Source organism: Gambusia affinis, linkage group LG06 (assembly GCF_019740435.1).
Source record: "Gambusia affinis linkage group LG06, SWU_Gaff_1.0, whole genome shotgun sequence".
NCBI classification, from domain to species: Eukaryota; Metazoa; Chordata; class Actinopteri; order Cyprinodontiformes; family Poeciliidae; genus Gambusia; species Gambusia affinis.
The window spans coordinates 15,862,158-15,884,154 of record NC_057873.1 but is presented as its reverse complement, the minus strand read 5'-3'; the positions used below and the strand labels follow the sequence as shown (position 1 = coordinate 15,884,154).

At 36.8% G+C, this 21,997-nt stretch overlaps 1 protein-coding gene across 3 annotated transcripts in view; it reads left to right on the top strand.

Annotated features, from left to right (window-relative positions):
- si (sucrase-isomaltase (alpha-glucosidase)) overlaps positions 1 to 21,997 on the top strand; it is a 59,354-nt gene that overhangs the window by 14,939 nt on the left and 22,418 nt on the right. For all 3 annotated transcript variants that reach the window (XM_044120294.1, XM_044120293.1, XM_044120292.1), the window contains exons 13-27: positions 1,386 to 1,499; positions 1,932 to 2,016; positions 2,438 to 2,555; positions 5,517 to 5,688; positions 7,468 to 7,584; positions 9,925 to 10,079; positions 10,974 to 11,058; positions 14,311 to 14,367; positions 17,283 to 17,407; positions 17,527 to 17,615; positions 17,830 to 17,879; positions 18,250 to 18,429; positions 20,460 to 20,609; positions 20,706 to 20,912; positions 21,052 to 21,206. In XM_044120294.1, coding sequence (XP_043976229.1) covers positions 1,386 to 1,499; positions 1,932 to 2,016; positions 2,438 to 2,555; positions 5,517 to 5,688; positions 7,468 to 7,584; positions 9,925 to 10,079; positions 10,974 to 11,058; positions 14,311 to 14,367; positions 17,283 to 17,407; positions 17,527 to 17,615; positions 17,830 to 17,879; positions 18,250 to 18,429; positions 20,460 to 20,609; positions 20,706 to 20,912; positions 21,052 to 21,206 — 1,859 coding nt within the window. The remainder of the gene's footprint in view (positions 1 to 1,385; positions 1,500 to 1,931; positions 2,017 to 2,437; positions 2,556 to 5,516; positions 5,689 to 7,467; positions 7,585 to 9,924; positions 10,080 to 10,973; positions 11,059 to 14,310; positions 14,368 to 17,282; positions 17,408 to 17,526; positions 17,616 to 17,829; positions 17,880 to 18,249; positions 18,430 to 20,459; positions 20,610 to 20,705; positions 20,913 to 21,051; positions 21,207 to 21,997) is intronic.

The following is a 21,997-nucleotide window of genomic DNA, read 5'->3' as shown; positions in this document are numbered from 1 at the left end:
CATTATAAATTAATCCTGTAAATATCATCTCATATGAGTTGTGTACTTGAGAATTTGCTTTTTTGTTTGTTTGTGTAGCAGTTTGTATTTTTCTCCAGCAGAGGAAGTTAAAAATATAGTACTTGGAGTAAACAAAGCAACTGGAAGTGAACAGAAAGTGTAGGTGACATGAAAAAAAGAAGATTGGTCACAGTTAATGGATCAGAAGGGGCTGTAGATAATAGATCAGAATGTACACAGAGACAGACTGTCTGTCTTACTGAGCAACTGACAAGACAATTGCACAAGAATCAATCTACAGTGAGACATGGAAGACAAAGCAACAGTTTATCAGGCACCTGGAACAAGAAGACAGACAAGGTGGAAGCAGGAGAATTACTTTAAGGGAGAAGGTTGTGAAAGGGACATCGAACCATCCAAAAGAAAAGAAAAAAAGTGAAAATCCAAAATGCTAAAAGAGGAACATAAAAGCTACAAATGGCAGCAAGAGGTATGTGCTGACAAATGCCAGCTGATTTGTTTAAAGCATTTGCTCTGTAGAAGCCATCAGCAGGGATGTGTAGATGACAAAATCCTGGAGTAAGGGAACAAATGACTCATAAAAGAAAGATGGCATCCGCAACGGTCTATCAATAAGCTCTGACCTTGCCGTTCTTTCCACGTGCCAAAAGCATTGCCCATAAATCTGTGTGCGTGCACGTGAGTGTACATAAGCATAATTCATACGCTCACTACAAACTGGGCTATGAAGTTATTGCCAGCAGAAGTAAAGATAAAAGATGGCCAGAAAGGAGCAACCTTGAGATTTTATATCCACAGCAGGGTTTACACACAGAAACTGCTTACACCCCCCCACACACGAGGAAAATTTCTCCCTCTCTCTGTGTGGATTAATCATTTTTCTCAATACACGTCATTAAGGGTGACTTCTAACACACAGTCACGTCGCAAGATTTCTATTGCATTATCGATTTCTTCTCTTCTCTGTTCTCTTCCTCAACACATTCGACTCTTTATCCCCTTTCTCCTTTTTCACCTTTCCCTCATCAATCCCACCCCTTCTCTTAGTTCATCTATACTTTCCTCTCTTTCCTATTCACACATCTCAGAGCTGTTTCTCCAACACCCTCATAGGCACAGTTTTTTTTTTCTTTTTTTGCATAACTTCAATGAATCTCACTTCTACATATTTTCAAGAGCATGTGGTTACAGACGCTCAAACATATTTGAATAATAGAATAAAAAGGTATTGGTACAATTGGGGAAAACAAAGAATGGAGCTTGCAAAGTGAATACCAAGCACATTTTTCCACAGCGTTGTCCCCAAAAACACTAAAGTGTAATGGCAGAAACAAATGGTTTTCATGCATGTATTTTCTGTGTAGGTTTGGCCAGGGGAGACTGTATTTCCGGACTACACCAGCCCAAACTGCATTGAGTGGTGGATAGACGAGTATGAGCGATTCTCCAAGGAGATCAAACATGATGCTCTCTGGATTGTAAGTGGATTTTCAGACACATAAAATAATTCTGGTAATTAGCTGAAATTCAAAACATCCTGACATTGTTCAGCAGCCAATTACAAATATTCAGCAAGGGACATCTTGTTTGAAGTTCTAAAACATTTTGTGGCAATTGCTTTCCTGTGTGTTGAGTATCACTACATAGAACAAAGGCGAACATAAAACCAGATCGGAACCTGTACCATCAATGATTTCTTAGCTGAAATTATGGTTGGGACTTTACATTACTCAGACATTTTTGTTACAAAACACACATTCAGTTTCAAATTTCCCTGAAATCCTGTGGTATAGCCAAGTCTCTTGGCCACTACTGTAAAGAATCATGGATTCACAAAATAGCTGAAAATAACAAAGGATAGGTCTTTATTAAAGTCTTCACTTTGACGTAACATCTTTTTTTTCATTCAGGATATGAATGAAGTGTCTAACTTCCTGAAAGGATCAAATAAAGGCTGTGCTGACAACAATCTCAACTACCCTCCCTTCACTCCAAGTAAGGCTTTAAATTTTAATAATCAAAAATAAAATCTCTTCTGATTCAAGTATTTGTGATATTTAGATATTTATTAATGAATATTTTTCAGATACATGTATTTCTTCAATTGATGTATTGGCTTCAAATTATATTTAAATATAATATTATAGCAATGTTTAATGTTATGGATTGTACCACTTTTGCCCTTACATGTATGTCTACACTTGATATGCAAATAAAAAAGTAGTCCCAAATAAAGCATGACAGTAAAGACATGAATGCCTACACCCCTGATCATTCCTTTTTTTAGTGCACTTCTGTTTCTTTATCAATTACTTCCCTCTTTCTTAGTTTCTCCATGTCTTCTGATTGTTTAGAATGTAAATAGCATTGTGTCAAGGTCTTCCTCTTACTTTGTTTATCCTTTCCTTTCCCACAGAGATTCTGGATGAGGTGATGTACAGTAAGACCCTCTGCATGGATGCCAAGCAGGAGTGGGGGAACCACTATGATGTCCACAGTTTGTATGGCTACTCTATGGTGCTGGCCACTGAACAGTAAGTGCAAGAGCATCTATAATCAGTGACAAGTATGTTGAATGAGAACAAACCCACTGTCTTGCATTTGTATATATTACAAAGTGAAAAACTGAACATGAAACTCCACAAAATATTACAAAGGACCATTAAAATCAGACGGTTTTGTGCCTTGACTGAAAAAGATAATCAAAGAACTGGTATTTTAAAGTTTTGTCAGTTCATTGCACTGAGGTGACTTATGCCCTGCTCCAAATCGCAGGAAATGATTCCTGTAGAAAATTGCAAGTCAGATACCATGTGCAGAATTATATTTTAATGAGCCCAGCTCCCAGGGTGCCTTAAATTTCTCATCTGGGTTTTGGCACTGAAAGTGTGTAATGACCCATTATGTTTGCAAACCTACAAAGAGACATCACGGTGAGTATAGGGCATAATTACTGGAGCATGGAAATTCATACAGATCATGGATATCTGCCAAAAGACAGCACAAATGCAGGTTTTATAACAAATAATTACCCTTTAATGCTGAAAAATATTCTCTTAACATACACTTAATTCTGTATGTATCATGTAGCCCGTAGGCAAGTAAATTTCTTAAAAATAGATGTGTTAAACATTATAGTCATAATAATCTGGTGTCTCTGTGGTATCCCTGATTTGCAGATTTCAAATCACATATCAAACTTGTCTACAATTAAAAACAAACCAAGCAAACCAGGAGACAAGTCTTTAACCAACCATTAGTCGGTTAAAGATTAGTCAGAGTGTTGTTTCTTATTACTGTTTTATAAAATAAGCTGTAAAACTTAGAGTTTTTGACTCAGCCAATAAAATCCATACTGTTGTTAAGGTCAAGCAAAATTAAACATCTGAACTGTAATAAGTAACATCTGTGCAAATTAACATACAGTTAAAATTATATATACATACATATATATTTTCTTTTTTCTGAAACTAAAACACATCAAAAGTGTTGGCCAATTATATGGCCTAGCAGAAATCCATATCCTATGTTAAAGGCTCCTTAAAGAAACTATTTGATTTAAGAATGTCATCATCAATGTTCCCAACATGTTTTCATTGGAGTTTTTTAATTATCTGAGTTTGACCAATATCAGTGAGATTAGGTATTTATAAGAAGGCTTGTAAAGCTTTTTCTCAGCTTAACTTTGCACAGTCTCATTGAGGTTTGGATTTTAAATATTAATTTTATGTTAAGGCTTTTATTTAGGTCAAAACTTATTTATTTATTTATTTATTTATTTATTTATTTATTTATTTATTTATTTATTTAATAAAATTTGACACTGCTTAAGGTGAACGTCAAATTGATTTGCATTCATTTATAAAATAATAAAATAGAAAATGTTAACAACACAGTACCAATAACAATAATACAATACCAATAAGACTGCAGGATGTTTAGTTTTCATAAATTTTAATAAGATATCGTCATACACACTTTACACAAGTCGGTAGCAGTAAAGCACCAATTCTTCTAAGAATTGTCACGGACGTCGCCAAGTTGTTTACGCTGCAATGCATTCTGGGTAAATGACATTTGTTTGGTTCGATAGCGCTAGCTTTGTCGAGCCAAAACAGGGTTGAGTGGCGTCGTTAAGCATTTTCCATCCAAACTTGAAACTGATGGCAATGTAGAAATCACAAGGAATGAAGATGAGGAGGACCAAACGGAGGAAGAGTACAGAGTTGGCAGAAGAAACTGGTGTTTGTGCTGTGGCTGCTGCCACCTTCAACTTCATTGAATGACACGACTGACGGTGCGATAAGTAGTTCTATTGCTTTGTTTCCAGTCCTGTAACAGTTGTTTAGGATCCGGTCTTCTGTCCGTGGTTTAGGCAATTTGTGAATAAAAACTGTCAACATGCATTTGGTTTTAGCTTGTGAAGGTAAGACCGTCTGTTAAAGCCTTCATCAGTTTTGCTCGTACACATGACTCAAAGTTTGCTGGCGACAAATGTTGAGGGCACAAATGTAGGTCCTGTGAAAGTTGTGTTTGGCTCTTTTCCACTGCACTCTTTTTTTTTTTAATTTGGGAAATTATTTAGACTAACCTCACTGTTATTTTTAAATAACAGCTAACAGTAGTGCAATGTGTGGCACTGTCTAAAATTACACCAGTCAAACGCAATATTATAAAAACCAACTGAAAAGTTAACCTTCCTGTGTTTACTATGTAAATTACAGAACTAAACGGACCGGCTGCGTCATCAACCCAGCATGCATTGAAAAAGTGAATAAATGGTGACTTGCTTCTATACTGAAAAATATAACAAAAGTGCAATAAAAAGCAGGATTAATTTATAATATATATATATATATATATATATAAATATATATATATATATATATATATATATATATATATATATATATATTATTATGTACATATAACCGTGACAAATCCGCAGGATGTGTTATTATTACACTTTGAGCAGTGTACGCGCTCACAATAAAAGGCAGCAGAAATGTGTGCAAAGTGAAAGCACTAGTACTACATGTGCTCACACATGCACGCGCAAACCAAACACAAACCCACCTGAGACTCAGAAATATAATCCCACAGAAGACAATTTGCTGAATCACTACTTTTGGATTAACGTTGACTCATAATTCATTTGTCTATTTTTTATTCTCTTCCTGTTTTTCTCCCTCCTTCTAATTAAAATGTAATATTGGCAGGAGACACATTTTGTAAACATCAGCAAGACTTTGTATTGTCATGGAGATCAATGCAGCTTCGATTTCTCCCAAGCTTAGCAATAACATAGAGCCAGGAAAGGCAAAAAAAGTACTACAAAACTGCGTGTCTGTATTTTATTCTGCAAACACTGATGTTTGTGTGCACGTGGTTTAAAACTTTTTTACCCTTCGCAATCTTTTGTTGTTAGCTTCAGTATCCTTTGCATGGTAACTACCTCCTACCACCTCACACGAGTCTCTCCTGTCTTCTCTCAGAGCTCTGAAGCGAGTGTTTGGGTCAAACCGTACCCTGATGCTGACACGCTCCTCCTTCCCAGGTGTGGGAAAGTATTCAGGACATTGGCTGGGTGACAATGGTGCTAACTGGAATGACATCAAATGGGCTATTCCAGGCATGCTGGAGTTTGGGCTTTTTGGAATTCCCTACGTGAGTACCACATAGTCCATTTGTACATGCACACAGACAAACATGCGAACTAAGAAATACAGGAAAGAAAACTTTTTTACTTATTGGTTGCCATGACAGCATCATCCAAGAATCAAATATGGTTTGATATGTCGACTTTGTGCAACTTATGGAATTTGCACACCATAAAAAGGCTTAGACTAAAAGTTACTCGGTGTCACAAGTTCCTCATCTTTGCCTACGAGCAATTCAAAAAAACAATGTGAAACATTCAATTACACCCATAGCAGGCCAGTCAAAGATAGCTCTGTTCCTAAAGTCCACCACTATCTAGCTATTGGAGGACTTTTTTTTTTTTTTTTTAGTTTTTTTGTGATTGAAAAAGTAGCCAGATCAGATTTACGGTGAAGGTTTTTATTGTTTATAGACAATTTGCATCCGAGAAAGGCAAATTAAGCAAACTGTTTCTTTGTTCAGTCTTTGCTGTCTTTGCCTTCTTCTATCTCTACCAACTGTGCACAATAATTATCTCTTAACTCTTTCCTCAAAGTTCCTTAGAGCTTCAGTTCCCAGCTGAGCTTCCGAACACTTCTCCCACACAGCTCCTCCAGACTAGCAGCAGCAGCAGTTAGCAAATATCTTGTGGAATTACAAGTCAATTGAGTTTATCATGCAAACTACAATGATTGTACATGACCCAATATATGGCATGTAGAAGAATTGTTGTGATAACATGCTCAGGAGAGGAAGGAAATTATGTCCTTAAAGACACAAAGACCCATGTCAACGCATCAAATGTACAGTAAAATTTCTGTTAGCTTGGTTTTTATATAGATAGCATATTAATAACAACTGAAGAAAAATACTTGTGTGGTATAAGATAGTAACATCTGCCTGGAAAATATATAATATTGACCTCTTTAAAGATGTAGTTATTCTGGGCTTAATGAATCACACTCCATTTTCTGACAACAAGGTAGATACAAGGTGGATACAGCTCAGTATCCACTTAATTTTATTTAAGACTACCAGTAACTACTCTATAAAACCAACATTTTACTGACAAACATCCTAAAACTAGAACTAGAACTGCACTGCCACTAACAACCCAAGTGTTTCTCCATCGCACATAGCACAAGCAGCAGTGAGAAAACAACAGGAAGCAAACTGCACACATACCACACACACACTCCTCCAGCTGTGCACATCAGGTGGTCTTACAGATGCCAACTACTCCTGGTAGGACTCTGTCAACCAGATTTTAGGAGCCTCGGCAAACACATAAACACAGATGCATGCTTCACAAACAAAGAAGACAGCAAGATGGAAATAGGATTTGGACCGTTTCCTTCTTATTCTGTCAATCATTAAAAATTTGCAAGTGGTTCAAAATAGAAAACAGGGAGTTTTTGTGAACTTACTAAGGAGCAGGAGTTTGCATTGCACCAATGACATGCTCACATCTAGTCTCTGCATTAATTGAAGAATTAAATCTGGTGGCCAGGCATCTCACTAGGGCCAGGTTTTTTGTCTTTTACACTCCAGGTGATCTGTTGTCATCAGACAGAGGTGTCTAATCATAACAGGTGCTTAGAGTGATATTCGTAACCTTTAGATACTTCATTTTAATAAATCAAAGTAGGAATCCACAGCGTGGAGCCACAAAGTTTATTATGCTGAGTTTTGTTAAAGGGTCTTCTAACTCTCTGTTTCTAGTACAACTATAACACGGTGACACACAGACACACACTGCAGCTTCTGTCGAAATGTCAAACCCAATATTCCTCCTATGTGTTCCAGATCGGAGCTGACATCTGTGGATTCTTTGACGATTCAAGTGAAGAGTTGTGCCGTCGCTGGATGCAAGTTGGAGCTTTCTATCCTTTCAGTCGGAACCACAATGCTGAGGGCTACAAGGTACAGTAAAGGCATTTTGTCCTGAAGTTATTTTATTTGAGTGTCACTTTTAGATTTATGAACTGCACTACCTCTGTTTGGTCTAAAGTGCTGCAGGGTGTACCCTTTATTCCATCACATTATATAGGTACTATAAAGTCCAAGCGGTTAAAACATAAACTACTATTTTATCCACAGAGATTGGTGTACACCAATACTAGTACAATTGCTTTATGAAATGGGAGCAGTGGGACCTCTGAATTTTGGCTTTAAAGCTTTGAATGTCAGCTGTTATACATCACAGCCTCTATAGGGACCAGAGTTTAAAAAAAAATGGATTCACACACCACACACTAATATTCGCAAATTTTACGCTTAAGCAAAATGTAACAGCTCTGCTGAAGTATGTCAGATTAGCATAATATGATGTACCATATGGTGGACGCAATGCGAGCATGTTGTAAAATATCAAGATAGCTTCAGCTAAGAAGCCCCCCACTGACAACAGATGGACTAGGAAGAATTATTTTTCTACCTGTACATCCTCACCTCCAGCTGTGAGCCTAGCTGGATGTGCTGGTCAGAAATGTAAACCAACTGTTTTACACTAATGGTGGAAGCCAGCTACCATCTGACCACATTTATTTTAATGCATTTGTTAATTAGTAGAAGACAAAATGAAAAAAGAAAAAAAAAAAAACTTTTCTACATCGCTTAATAGGCCTATCCACAGACTGAATGTGCCAGGTCATTACGACATGCTCTTTAAACATTGTATCAAGGTTTTTACACAAAACATAAACTCGAGGGAAGATGCAATCCCAGAATTTTGGGGTTAAATTCATTGGACACTTTTATGTACTTTGAAAGCCTGCACAGCAGTTGCTCCTTAAAACACTTCTAAATTTAGCCTAATTACACAAGTCATGCGCGGGCTAAATGACGAACCATGTGGGAGTCAAAGGAGCCAACGTTTATTGCTAATCTGATCCAAATGATCTGGCTCAGTGATGGGGCTAAGAATTCCCATTACTAATTTGTAGAAATGTGGTACGTTGGTGTTAAATTTAAGATGCTCATTTGATTTGGGTTTATAAAAATAAATAAATGGATACCATCCACAGCAATGAGATAGACTAGAACAAAACATTGTAAATGAAAGGATCGGACAATAGTTCATTGCAGGTCTATGCAACTTAGTTAAACTCAAGATCATGACCTCTTTCCTATTCTCCATATTTTCAAATTATATGTTTTATGATGTGGGGTTTTTTTCCCCCACAACTGAATGCATATACTCAAATTTAAGACTTAATTTTGTTGCAAACGTCTCAGCAGGAGATTACCATACTGGAATGAAAATGACTACATTTGCAGACTTTCAAAGATCTTAACAGGGGTTGCCAATAAAGGTAATTGGAGTATCTTCATATGACAAAATAAATCTAAACAGCTTTGTTTAGATGCATGATTAGAATTATGCTTTAGCAAACAGCCATCTGAGCTCCATTATGGATTTTTAAAAGAGAAATATTAGACTCAAAAACATGTACATTTATCCAAGCAGGATGGATTTGTTGAGTATATGCTGAGACTATAACTGATCTATTTTTTTGTTGTTGACACATACAGCTTGTAAGAAAAGCCAGTCTCAAGTAATGAGACCCACTCTGTCAGGGGCATTTCCATTCCAATCACTGATGCAAAAAATAGTCTTAAACTGTGAATGTGTGTGTGTGTGTGTGTGTGTGAGGGGGCAAAGGTTGAGGGAGCGGTGGTGTTAAGATGTTGTCTATAAGTATGTTATAAGGATTGGTAGTTGTTAGAGGACCGCAACAAGATGATGATGATGAATCAGATGCACTATACCCACCAAACACGACAGCTAATGTGTGACCTTTACTTTGCCCTAATCATGCCCCTCATCAAATGCCCATGCGGCCAAGACCAAGCACACGCCGACCCACTCGCACAAGCTGCTCATCAGCCTCTTGGAGGTGCCGGGGGCAGAAATGATTGGCTAGATGTTAGAAGTATGGCCTGTTAGCAGCTAATCATCCTCTCACTCACACCGTCATGAAATTAAATCATACTGTACTTCTTCACTTTTTTATTTTTTTTTTTCATTTTACACGTGTTTAAGGTCTACTTTCATATAATAAAAAGTGGTTTTATTCCTCACCTGTTTCACTCAATTTCCCTACTCAGTTACTCCCTTGCCCTATTCAGACAGGTTTCTTCTGCATCCCCTATCTATTTCTGCTTAATTCCACCGAAGGTTAAAGACAAATCTTTGTTTTCTTTTTGTTATCCACTCCCATTCATCAACCTCAACGCTTTAATCTGGTTTTCTGCCTCCAGCCCCAGGATCCTGCTTTTTACGGTGCCAACTCAGTGCTGGTGAGCAGCTCCAGACATTACCTGAAGATACGTTACACTCTCCTGCCTTACCTCTACACTCTCTTCTACAAAGCCCACACCTCAGGGGAGACCGTCGTACGTCCTCTTGTGCACGAGTAAGTCATCCATTATGTTGAGTTAAGTTCTTTTGGTGCCTATTCAAACTGTTAGTTTTGTGATTTTTGCTTTTGTCTTTATTCAAATGTATATATTTTTAAAGTGCAGAGTTGGTAGTGTTCAATATAACTTGCTGCTTTTCAATAAAAGTAACCTTATTGTCTATACTTATTGAATTGGCTCCCTCATAAAATCTGTGTAAAACCTGCATATCTTGAGGCAAATATGAGTAAACTGCAGCAACCATAAATGGGAATTTTCTATATTTAAAGTTATTTCTGCTGTCACTTCAGAGCATATGGTAATGATACTATAAAGTTTCAGTATATTATATTAGCAGTATTAACATTTAGGGAGTTTATTTTATTAGAAGATCAGAAACTAAATGTCGTAAAGATAATAAACATATATTTTATTGCATTGTTAAACTTTCTTTGTAGTCTTTTGTTAATTAAAATGACAATTAAAAAAGTGCTTTGCTCAGATTAAAGAACATAAAAATGGTAAAACTAAGTGGAAAAAAATGACACGGATATTGTGTACTGTGTTTCGCTTCAGACTGAAACACTTGGATTAAGAGAAGCAGAAATGAGGAACCTAGTGAAAGAGCTAATCCCTCAAGTTAAAATTATGTATTAAAATGGACTCAGACTGCAACACTGACAATAAGAACAGATAAGCATTTGTTTGGGATGCACTAAGTGAATGTAGTAAAGAAAGTGATGAGAAATCAAATGTTTGTGAAAACGGAACTTGCTAATTTAGGTTTGGAAGGATCCAAAGCTCTCCTAAAATGTCAGTTTTTCAACGGGGTTTTCTTATGAATGCTGTCTTTTAAAATTTGGATCAGGACATTCTAAGTTACTATATATTGCCACACTTTCTTTTGTAAGGTTCTACTCTGACAGCACCACCTGGGATGTGGATCGGCAGTTTCTTTGGGGAAAACACCTGCTCATCACGCCTGTGCTTGATCCGGTTAGTTAAGAAACAAATATACTTAAATTTCATAAGCAAAATGAAAAGAATAATTTTAGAACGGACAAATGATGCACAAGAAGTCTTGTATAACACAGAAGCAGCTCTATTATATCCTGGGCATTTAATAGAAAAGCTGCTAAACAAAAAAAAGGTCTGTAGCAGATTAGATGATCTGCTACTTATATGTGCAAACCATGACCTCCCCTGAGAAAATATGACATGGGATTTTCTTTGTTGCCCTCTCCTCTTCTCATCCCTCATTCAGCTCTCTTTCAAACCCTCCCTTATTTCTCTCAGCTCTAATGAGAACGCTGACCTCATTACTAGAAGATTAGAAGTGCAGATAGAAGTGTGTATTCTTGTTTGTGTGATAGTGTACGCATGATATTATGTGCACTTATGAGTGTGCAGATATGCAAATGTGTGTACATGCTTACATTTACTGTATGTGGAGTAATTGCCGTTGTGTCAAAAGGGCCTGAATCCAAAGCGGTTTTGAATGGCCTCTTGTGTGCTACAAAGTATTGTAAACCCAACTGGATTTATGTAAGGCTGGAGAGATTATAACTTTAACCATTGTGGAAAAAGTTTTTTGTTAAAGCGGAAGTGTGTGTTGACAGTGGTTTAAAGTTGGTGATGTTAAATGCAAGGAGAAAGAAGAGTTGAAGAGCGATTTAGTAGGATGCTATTTTAAGCACACATGAGTTTCTGAAAGAAGATAAATGTACCTTTTCACAGCTTGTTTGCAGGCAGAGATATAATCCAGCTTTAGCAGTCCAGCTGGAAACAGGATTTTATAAAAAGAAATAATAATTCAGGAATCATGGCTGTGTTATCAATTATGACTAGGTACTAATTTTTTTCTCTTAAGTAGTAATTTCTTTCCATCACTGTTCCCTGATAATTGAACACAGAGAAAAATCAGCCATACAAGTTCATCTCCAAAGAAGAAATTAATGACCATGCTGGTGATGACTAGGATTTGTGATGAATGCATTTCCAGTACATTGCCTAAACTTATTCTGGAAATGGATTCAGAACCATCACATCATGTTGCCCTTGTCTAATAATAACATGTTTGCAGCTGCTTGCACATGCAGCACTCCTAAAGTTAAGGACGCATAATGGACATTATTGGTTCGTAATAAAAGCTGATTATTATTATAATTTTTATTCATCTTTTTTTTTAATCCAATTTTACAACACATACCACTTAGATAAATCCAGTCCTTAGTCTTTTTTTGCTGTTAAGAAGGTTTTAACATGGAAGTCCACCCAATCACTTACATCACAATCATATCCATTGCGTGTGAAGCATGAGGGAGTTTCTGAGCTGTGTTGTTTGAGTTCAGTCCAGGATAGCACCATAACATCTACTATGTGGAAAATATGCGTCTGGGTTAGTTTTTTCTTTATTCTCTTTTTTTCTCTCTCTTTACTCATCTCTCCGTCCGCTATGCATTTCTCTAAAGTTGCTCTTTGTATAGCATTTAAATCAATGCATGATTTAACTTTGATCTCTGTGATAAACCAAGAGGATCTCCTGTACTGCCTCTATGCTGTCCCCTCTGGTTCTCAGAGTGCTTTCTACTCTGCTGATCACTCCCTTTTCTTTTTAACTCAACCTTTCATCAAACGTTGGCTCCCATTGGAATTCTCTTAATCATCTGCTCCCAACTTACCCTTGTGATCACATTCCATTGCGTCAAGTTTCTCTTTAGCTCGCTCTCACAGTTTTAGTCTGTAACTGTCTCTCTCCTAGCTAGTATCTGATCATTCTGCCAGAGCAAATCTTTGGCCCAACAGATCAAATCTTACCTTTCGATTAACCCAGCTTCAAAAACAAGGATGCATGCCTTTTGCATTGCCCCCTCTAATTATTATTAGCAGCAGAGTTTCATCCTATAAAGCCTTTCCATTAGTTGGTGAGGTGAGTGATATGTGATACTAATATGTCAAGCTAGGAGGGGAGCACTTATGTGTAGCACTTGTGTCACATAGACAGAGCCCCAAAGGCTGCATTATGTGATTTTATTTGGTTTATAGATCCTTTAAGAACCATCTGTTTAACATGATTTACCATTATTTATTGAGTTTCAAATAAAAAAGAATAAACTTGAGCATTGCTTAAGCACCAAACCATGTCCCTAACTTCATGAGCACTGTGTACTAATTTTGCAATGACTTCTACCAGCAGGATAATAATGTACCATGTCATAAAAATCAATTCTGCTTAACCTATTTTTTAATCATGCCAGTGTACTCCAGTCGCCTCTACAGTCTCCAGATCTTAATCCAGTAGAGCACCTGTGGGATGTGGAACAAGAGAATCACATTATAATTGTGGAGCAGCTATGTTATGCGAAAACCACAAAGCATGAAGATAGTTATAAGGACAAATGGTGTCCCAACTAGGGAACTACACAGGTATACCTAATAAATTAGCCAGTGAGGATATACCAAAGGCCTGAAAAACAAACCTCTTTAAATCACATGAGCTAATATAATATATGTCTTCTCTAATAATTTTCTTATTTGGAACCCAAAGACCTCAGCAGGGATAATTCCACTCCAATAAGTACAGATGGTACTTATTGCAAATTATTTTTGATGCAGAGTGTTTCACAATTTGATATTTCTTGGAAGGACATGCAGTTTGCCTTACCTTTTGCTGTGCCCTCTGTGTTTATCTCTTCCCCTTCCCTCTGTTCCACACTGTCAGAGAGAACAGGGAAGTGACAATGCTATCAGAGCCCTCTGTGTACGTCTATTGATTGCCCCTGTCTGTGCGCCACCTTAAGCCATCAAAGACTGTCACCTATCAGTCGTCTCTTGGTGTTGTCTTTTCTGTCATCTGTTGCAACGTAGCACCATAGATGAAATGCGACAAGATTTTTTTCTGAAAAACTTTTTATTAGAGGATGGGCAGTTATAAAATGGCTTCCTGAGCTGTGAACATTTTATCTTTTTCTTTTACAAAATGAATACTGTGTCTGTCCTGCCTTTATTTGCATAATATGGCTTTTCTTCTAATCTTTTGCCTTATAAGATTGAAGTGTAAGGATTGGAACAGTGTGTTGTATAATCTATTTAAAAAAAAACAAACAGGTCTTCTTTCAAACTAAATGAGATGCTGACCTGTGGATTTCCACACCACGTGTTAGAGCCATACAGTCTTAGATTTACATTAAAAGATTATTGGTTTTGCACATGTGAACAAATCTAAAGTGTTTGTCTTTTCTCCTGCAGGGTGTGGACAGAGTCTCGGCATATATTCCAGATGCTGTGTGGTACGACTATGAAACGGTAAGAATATTCTCTACTCCACCAATTGTCCATTAGAAGCATCACATCTTATCTGACGCAATTTATTTACAGTATTACCCTTTGCTTTTTTTTTGTAGTGCATTTTGAAAAGTTTGTTTTTGTATTGTGATATTATGTAAAAACGTTTCAAGGCAACTAGACTTTCACTTTGTTTCACATGAAAGTCTTTGCTTTGGGTTACTTGTTTGTGATGGAGAAACTAAAGGAATAAGAGTGAGGACAAAGATAGAGTGAAAGAGGGGACAAGTAGGAGAGAGAAGAGACTGCCTCACTGACAGAGAGATAAAAGAGGTGCTACACTCCTGTGGGACCTTATTTGGGCGTTACACTGATGATGTAAAGCACCCACTGATCAGATGAGCGATTAGATTGGCTCTCGTGCTGCTGGCCCCTTGTACTGTTTGGTCCCCTGTGACTACTCGGGTAGGAGGATGGAAGGGTGGGAGAGTTTTAATATGAGTGAAAATGACCATGAAAGAAAAACAAGCTCCAGAAAAGGAAAGTACTGAAAACAGAAAAAAAAAAAATATTGGTTGAGAGAAAGTTGATGGAACAGAGCTCAATATAAATAAAACAAGTGAAGAAAAAAAAATACTCCTTTTCATAAAATGAAGAGAATACATGAGATGCACAAAATAATTAAAAACAGGAAGATGAGGATCACAGATTTTGGAGAAGTAGGAAGATGTGTCATTTGGACAGAAAAAAACTAACAAGACAAAGAGAAGATGAAGCTAAAGAAAACGTAAAGGAAGAAATGGGGAGAAGATAGGTTCTTAAATTGCTTATAGACGCTTCACTACCTCTCAACCCACACACACGCCATTAATGTAAAGCAAAAAAAAAAAAGACATTGTGTACACACATTGTAACTCAGACACATTATTTTGGTTGGAATGGATGAAAATGTGACTTTAAAAAAATTAATTATAGCATCACAACAATGGTAAGTAGGATGTGGGGAATAAATTGGGTAAGAAGTAGAACAAGAATAGATAGAGAGGAGTGTGTGTCAAACTGGTCTCAGGATTCAGTCTTTAGTGGATCAGAAATATTTTGTATTTTGATCTTAAATAACAAAAATAATTATTTAATCATAACTATAATTTTATTTCTATTTTTTAGTAAAAGTAAGTAAAAGTAAAATATCAGTCAGAAAGGGAAAAGAAGAACCAGACGAATTGACATTTATTTTTTTGACATTTTCAAGGTAGACAGACTTTATATAAAGCTAATCATAGGATAAACACTCCCTTGTTTCACCACCAGTTTTATTATATTGTGGAATTTCTATGCATATAGTTTAGACAGAAATGCTAAAATAAAAACGTTTATATGTAAAATTGTCAATTCTTGGATACTTTATTTGTCAGTCATTATGAGCCACTATGGAGTGGAAAAAGAGAAGTCACAAATTGTAGACCTGTGATGTAGGGCAGTCACTAACGGAGGTAAAATTAACCATAATTCATTAATGGTTTAAAAAAAAACACCACCATGCAGTGGACTGTCCACTGTCACCACATTCTGGTTCATGAGTAATTGCTGAGCAGTCAATGACTAGATGTCATCAGCTGGATTTCCTTTGATGGAAAACTTTTTACCAATTTGAATAAAAATAAAACTTGACCATGCCATTTCATAGCTAGGATAAGTTTGAATGTATGCAGTTGAATAAAAAAATTTTGTGAATTGGTGCTATGTAAGTAAACTGATTTGAAATTGAATCCAATCAAATATGGGAAATCGGTAGATTACAAATTATAGTTTTACAATAGTTGTAAGAAAAAACCATTTAGCTAATAGTTTGATACATTCCTGCAGATGTTCAGATCTCTGTCTTGGAACTTTACGATGCTGAAGGGACACATTGCAGCAATCTTATCTTAAATAAATCAGTGTGATCTGGATAGCAAGAGAGGCATGAAAGGCAAGTGGAAGACAGGTCAAAAAAATCATTAGAGGAAAATTGGCTACAGAAACCAGAAATATGTTGCAATATAGCAGATAGATCTAGATAAATCAGACTGCACTGCCTTTGAGATCAGATGCAGTCATAACGATAACCAGCAGGGTTAGGCCCACTGCTCTACCATCTCATGTCAGACCTGAACTCACAAACTGAGGCATCAAAGGAACATCAGTCAGTGGTTTCTTTTGTGATCAGCAAGACTGTAATTGATTCCCCGTTCATTATGGTTTTGGTTTCAATTCGTATTTAAATCTATCAATACCAACTAATGTCTAATTTTTTTAAATATTTACTTGTGTCAAAATTGGAAAAAAGGAAACATAAAATTATGCATTTATGCTATATTAGCATACTTAAAATTTTGGTATGAAGACATACACAGATGTTAATTTATTTGCACTAGTACTCAACACACTTTTATCCTTCCACTGTTACCAGAGATGTAGAGGCTTCGAGGAAAATAAAGTACACCGATCTAAAGATTGAAATTGCAAGCAAGCACACAGCTTCTATTCCTAGAACACACTCTTGTAGATAGCAGTGGCCACTCTTTTCACCTGGAGGGACACCACTTAAATGTTCTATGTAAAATAAAAGTCAGATAGTAAACGGATATTTTGAAGCACACTTGCCTTAATTTGAAGTGTAGAAGATATGAGACTTAAAAGAATGTGTTTCATTCATAAAAATGTATATATAATAATATAAAGAAAATATTTAAATTGGTGCTTATTCATATGAGATTCAGGTAGAACAAATGTGACTATGTAATACCTGCAGATAATCAAACATCAGGGTAAACAACTTTATCATCAACCTAAACTGTGAAAAGTGTGGACACATGATACAGAGTCCTGAGGGTTACCTTTGATTAAACTAATGCTTAACACAACCTACAATTATTTTGGCTTTAATAACTTAGATGGAGCGGGTGGGAAGCCGCAAAACGCATGTTGAAATGCATCTACCTGCTGACAAGCTTGGCTTGCACATCAGAGGAGGAGCTATTCTTCCTACGCAGGAACCTGAAGTCACCACAACATACAGGTACTGACACACAGTGTATCACCCATACATATAACTACATTGTATGTCTCACATTTAACTCTGTGCCTTTTTGTATGTATATATTATATTTCTGACCATTTTTTTCCATATGTCTGCAGTCGCCGGAACCCAATGGGTCTGATTGTTGCTCTTGATGACAACAATCAAGCAGCTGGGGAGTTATTCTGGGACGATGGAGATTCCCGAGGTATCGTAACATTTCTCATTTTCAGCAGATGTGTTTGTGTCGCCAACACTGTTATTATCACTGATTACAGGCCTTCTTTTATTATTATGTAATGGAAGCACTTATCCATTTGAGCTCAAAGATTTGAATGAGTCAATAAAAGTATTTCAAACACAAGCAAGCAGCCCACACAAGTGGGGACCAGTTACTATTAACCTTTGAACTTTCCTTACAGATACTGTTGAAAATGGCAATTACATCCACTACCAATTCTCTTTTACCAATGTAAGTACAACTACAAGCAATTTCACTGTATCTTCATTGACACAAGCTCACATTGGAGCTCACACCTAATGGTGAGAGCTGCTGGGGACTTTTGTCCAGATCACCAGGCTGGATTGATTTGCTGCTAAAGCTCTGTTGGATAAAAAAATAAATACAAATTATGTTCCTCCTTCACACTGAATAGAGAATTGACAAGATATATATGAGTGTTAATGTTATTCTAATACTCTAATGTTGAAAACTTACTCAAAGGAAATGTCACAGTGCTTTATTTGTTAAAATTAAATCATGAAACAGGTATTCTGCTGAAATGTAACTATTATAATTTGGGAATTATAAACTGACCTTTTTCTTGTCTGCTGCATCATAGGGAAGCCTGGATTTACAGGCGACCAAGGCGGGCTACAGGGATCCAAATAATCTTAAATTTGAGAACATCACAATCATGGGAGTGCCCAGTCCTCCCGCATCAATCAGTTTGACTCACATCCCCTCTGGCTCAATTACCCAACTTCCAAACTCCACATTTTACCATGATGAAGTCAAACAGGTAAACGAACAAACTTTAACTATAACTCAAAACAGTAACCCTTTCACCTCACCATTTTAGTTCCTGCCTAATCTTTCTCTTTCTTTGCTCCTGTTTATTAATTGAGAATTTTTACGTGTTTCTCATCTTGACTGTAAATACTAATTGGTTTATTGTTGATGCCATGATGTGTTTCAGGTACGCTTCTGCTAAAGACTTACATGCTGTTAAATTTAGTTTTCTTTCTGTGCAACAAAACTATGAGCCTTCACACTTTTCTGCTTCAAACAACAAAGTTAAGAGACACCTAGTAGACATGTGGGAAAAATTGCCTCAAGTAATTTAGATTGTTCCTATAATCTTTGATGACGACCAGGGCTATTATTATCAAACAGTTTCAAAGTTAACTCAGAACTCGGTTTCATAAAATGCTGTCGTCTTTCCATATGATCCTTATCCTTAATCTGATCCTACATGAATTTAGGAAAGACAGTAGCAACTAGAGGTGTTGAAAAAGGAGGTGTAAAGTGGAGGTGTCTGAAGGTAGCTCAAATAACCACTTGTTATTGCCAAGGTGTGCTGAATACGATCCTTGAATGCACAACATGTAGAACCTTGAAGCAGATGTGCTGCAGCAGCACAATGACACACTGGATGCTACTCTTGTTAACTAAGAATGGGAAATTAAGGCTACTTATTCCCACAGATATGATTATGTTATAAATACTTTGCATCTGTATAGAAGTCAGAGTAATGCGAAATTATGTTTAATTTTGTGCAGTTGCAGACTAAAACCCTGAAATTATGTGTTTTACTTGGGCTATGTTTGCGATGAAAAATATTTACGTAATTAGATACATTACAAAAAAGAAAAAATAAATAAATAAAAAAATAATTAACGTTAAAGTAAGTGTAAGTCCTGTAAGCAAGAGACAAGGGTAGAATGGGATAAACCCCAGACAAGTAAGGTGAGCCTAATAAAATATTAAGTCAGTGTCAATTTATATTATAAAATAAGGACTTCACAGTCAGTACTGTTTCCTCAGACATGCAGGATGGATAAATTCTCCAACAGCTACACGTCTGCCATTTGTTCTAATAAAACCTGAAAAAAAAACATAGGTATGAAATTCAAGGTTGGCCTCTAACTGTAAGAAATGACAACAGTTCCCATTAGTTGAGGGTCATGAGAGCCTTCTGTGAGTGCCTGTGTGTGGGCAGAAAACCAAAACAAAGATTGAGGATAATGACTAAGAGCAATGATTCTACTGTAAGCTCTCATGGTCACTAGAAAAAGGCAAGAGTTTATAAACCATCAAGAGGTCCCCCGTGAAGTAGCGCAAGAGATATTTTCCTTTGTGCACTTGTGTACTCATGCGTACCCACACACTTGTGTGTGTCTGGTTGTGTATGCACAGCTGCAGATGCTCTTATGCGGATCCTCAAGGTCTCTCTGGTCACTCACACAAGCCTGCATTTATCAAATGACTCAGTGGTAATCATTTCCTGGAGGTGAGGGGTAAATGTGCTGTTGAACTTTAATTCGGGCTTGTTGTGACCATTTGTCTTTGTGAGCCCAGACTGGACCTTGAATGTAGATAGCAGCTGCCAAAAATCATTTAACACATGTAGGTTTTTCAGTATATGACTCCGATTTACAGGTGGTGGTATTTTCCTTAAGCATTTTGTCGAGAAGAACATTTTAATGACCTCTTGGAAAGTGTGTGGCCTAGCTCTAACTTCTGTTTTTCAAACCGCGTTTTCTTTTCTATTCCTCTTTTTTAATTTCTTGTTTAACATTTAGATCATGCCTTCCTTTGGATTCCTTTACAATTCCATTGTTTATAAATGTAATATTCTCCATTTTTGCTCTGCATGACATAGTCATCACAAAATAATCTGAAACATTGTATGCATCTAATGATTCATAGAGAAAAAAAAGATTAGAAATACAGAAATACAAGTAGAAATAACCTAAAAAAATGAAAACTTTCCAGTTTGGATGTCCTTGACTAAATGATCACATCGATGTTTGATATAATTCTTTTCAGGTGCTTTTCCTGTCCAACCTGGACCTGACCCTGGGAGAAAGCTACAGAGTTGAATGGGAGATGATAAACGAAGAGCTTGCTCGATTTGACTGCTATCCAGAGGAGGGTGCAGATGAAGCCAAGTGCAAGGCCAGGGGCTGCCTGTGGAAAGTGAGTAGTAATTCACCTTGATGATGTTCATGAGTACACATAGTCTTTTGTGGGTTAACGATCAACTTCCTAATTTGTTTTTTGTCCCCTGTGTAGGAAAGTAACATTGATAAGATACCTTGGTGTTACTATCCAAGTGACTACGGTTACACTGTTACAACAACCAGCGAAACCAGTACTGGTATGACACTTGATATCACCCGGAACATGAAATACAGGAGCAGTGGTCGTCCAGACTCACCAGACGTGAACAACCTCCGTGTCCAGATTTGGTATCACACCAGCGACATGCTCCGGTTCAAGGTTTGTACTTATTTATCATTATAGTGTATGTTTTTTTTTATGCTGCCCTTTGCCAGGCTTTTTTCCACTAGCAAATATGTCTTAAAAACATCCATGCCTTTATATTACTTAACATAATAAAAACCCTATCTTTGTCCAGATTTGGGACCCAACAATAGATCGCTTTGAAGTACCAGTGCCACTATCGCTTCCTTCAACTCCTGAGGCGGATGAAAACAAAAGGCTTTATAAGGTCTCAGTGACTCAAAACCCGTTTGGCATCCAGGTCGTAAGAAAGAGCACCGGAACAAAGATGTGAGTATTCAACATTGAATTCATGATTCAGGGAGGCTGAACTCAAGGCCTCTTAATCCCTGACTGCCTCAGCAAATTCAGCTGTTTTGGGCGTTTGGTTAATAAATATTTTTGTGTAGTATAATGTTGATGTAGCTGCTCTTCCAGGCCACCAGCACAATGAAAAACACAATGTATTTTAGTACTTAAAGAAGTCTTTAATCCACAAGTAAAATGACTGAGTCATTTTAGATTTTAAAATGAGACTAAAACCTCACCTTTTCAAAATAATCTTTGCTATTCACTTTTGTTTTATGTTGTATTGATCACCATGCACTGTGCATTTTTTAAACAAGTTAACTTGTTTTATGTGGTTTTCTTTATCTTTAGGGTTTTAACATTTTCTCCTGTTCATTGGTTGAACATGTGTTTGTTTTGAGGTCCACTTGTTTACAAAGAGCTTCATAAATGATCTGAATAAGCATTATGGCTATTCTTAAAGCCCTGATTAAGTAAGATATACCACACCTATATGCTAAAATCTCTAATTTTACCCTGTGAGAGTAAGTAAAAGGGCTAACTTAACTCCTGTAGTTTTGTCAACAAATTAGATATGCTGAAGAAACTTTAACAAAGTCAGTGACTGAAGTAGCTTCCTGTTGGTCAGCAGTCACAATGATGTCGCATAACAAAAAAAGAATCTATTCCAAGTTTAACTCATAGCATAGGTGTCTTATTTTATAGTTTATGGTTAAGATCTTCGGATTCACTGTCATCAAAGTTTTTTCGGTAAAAATTCTGGGGATGTGATA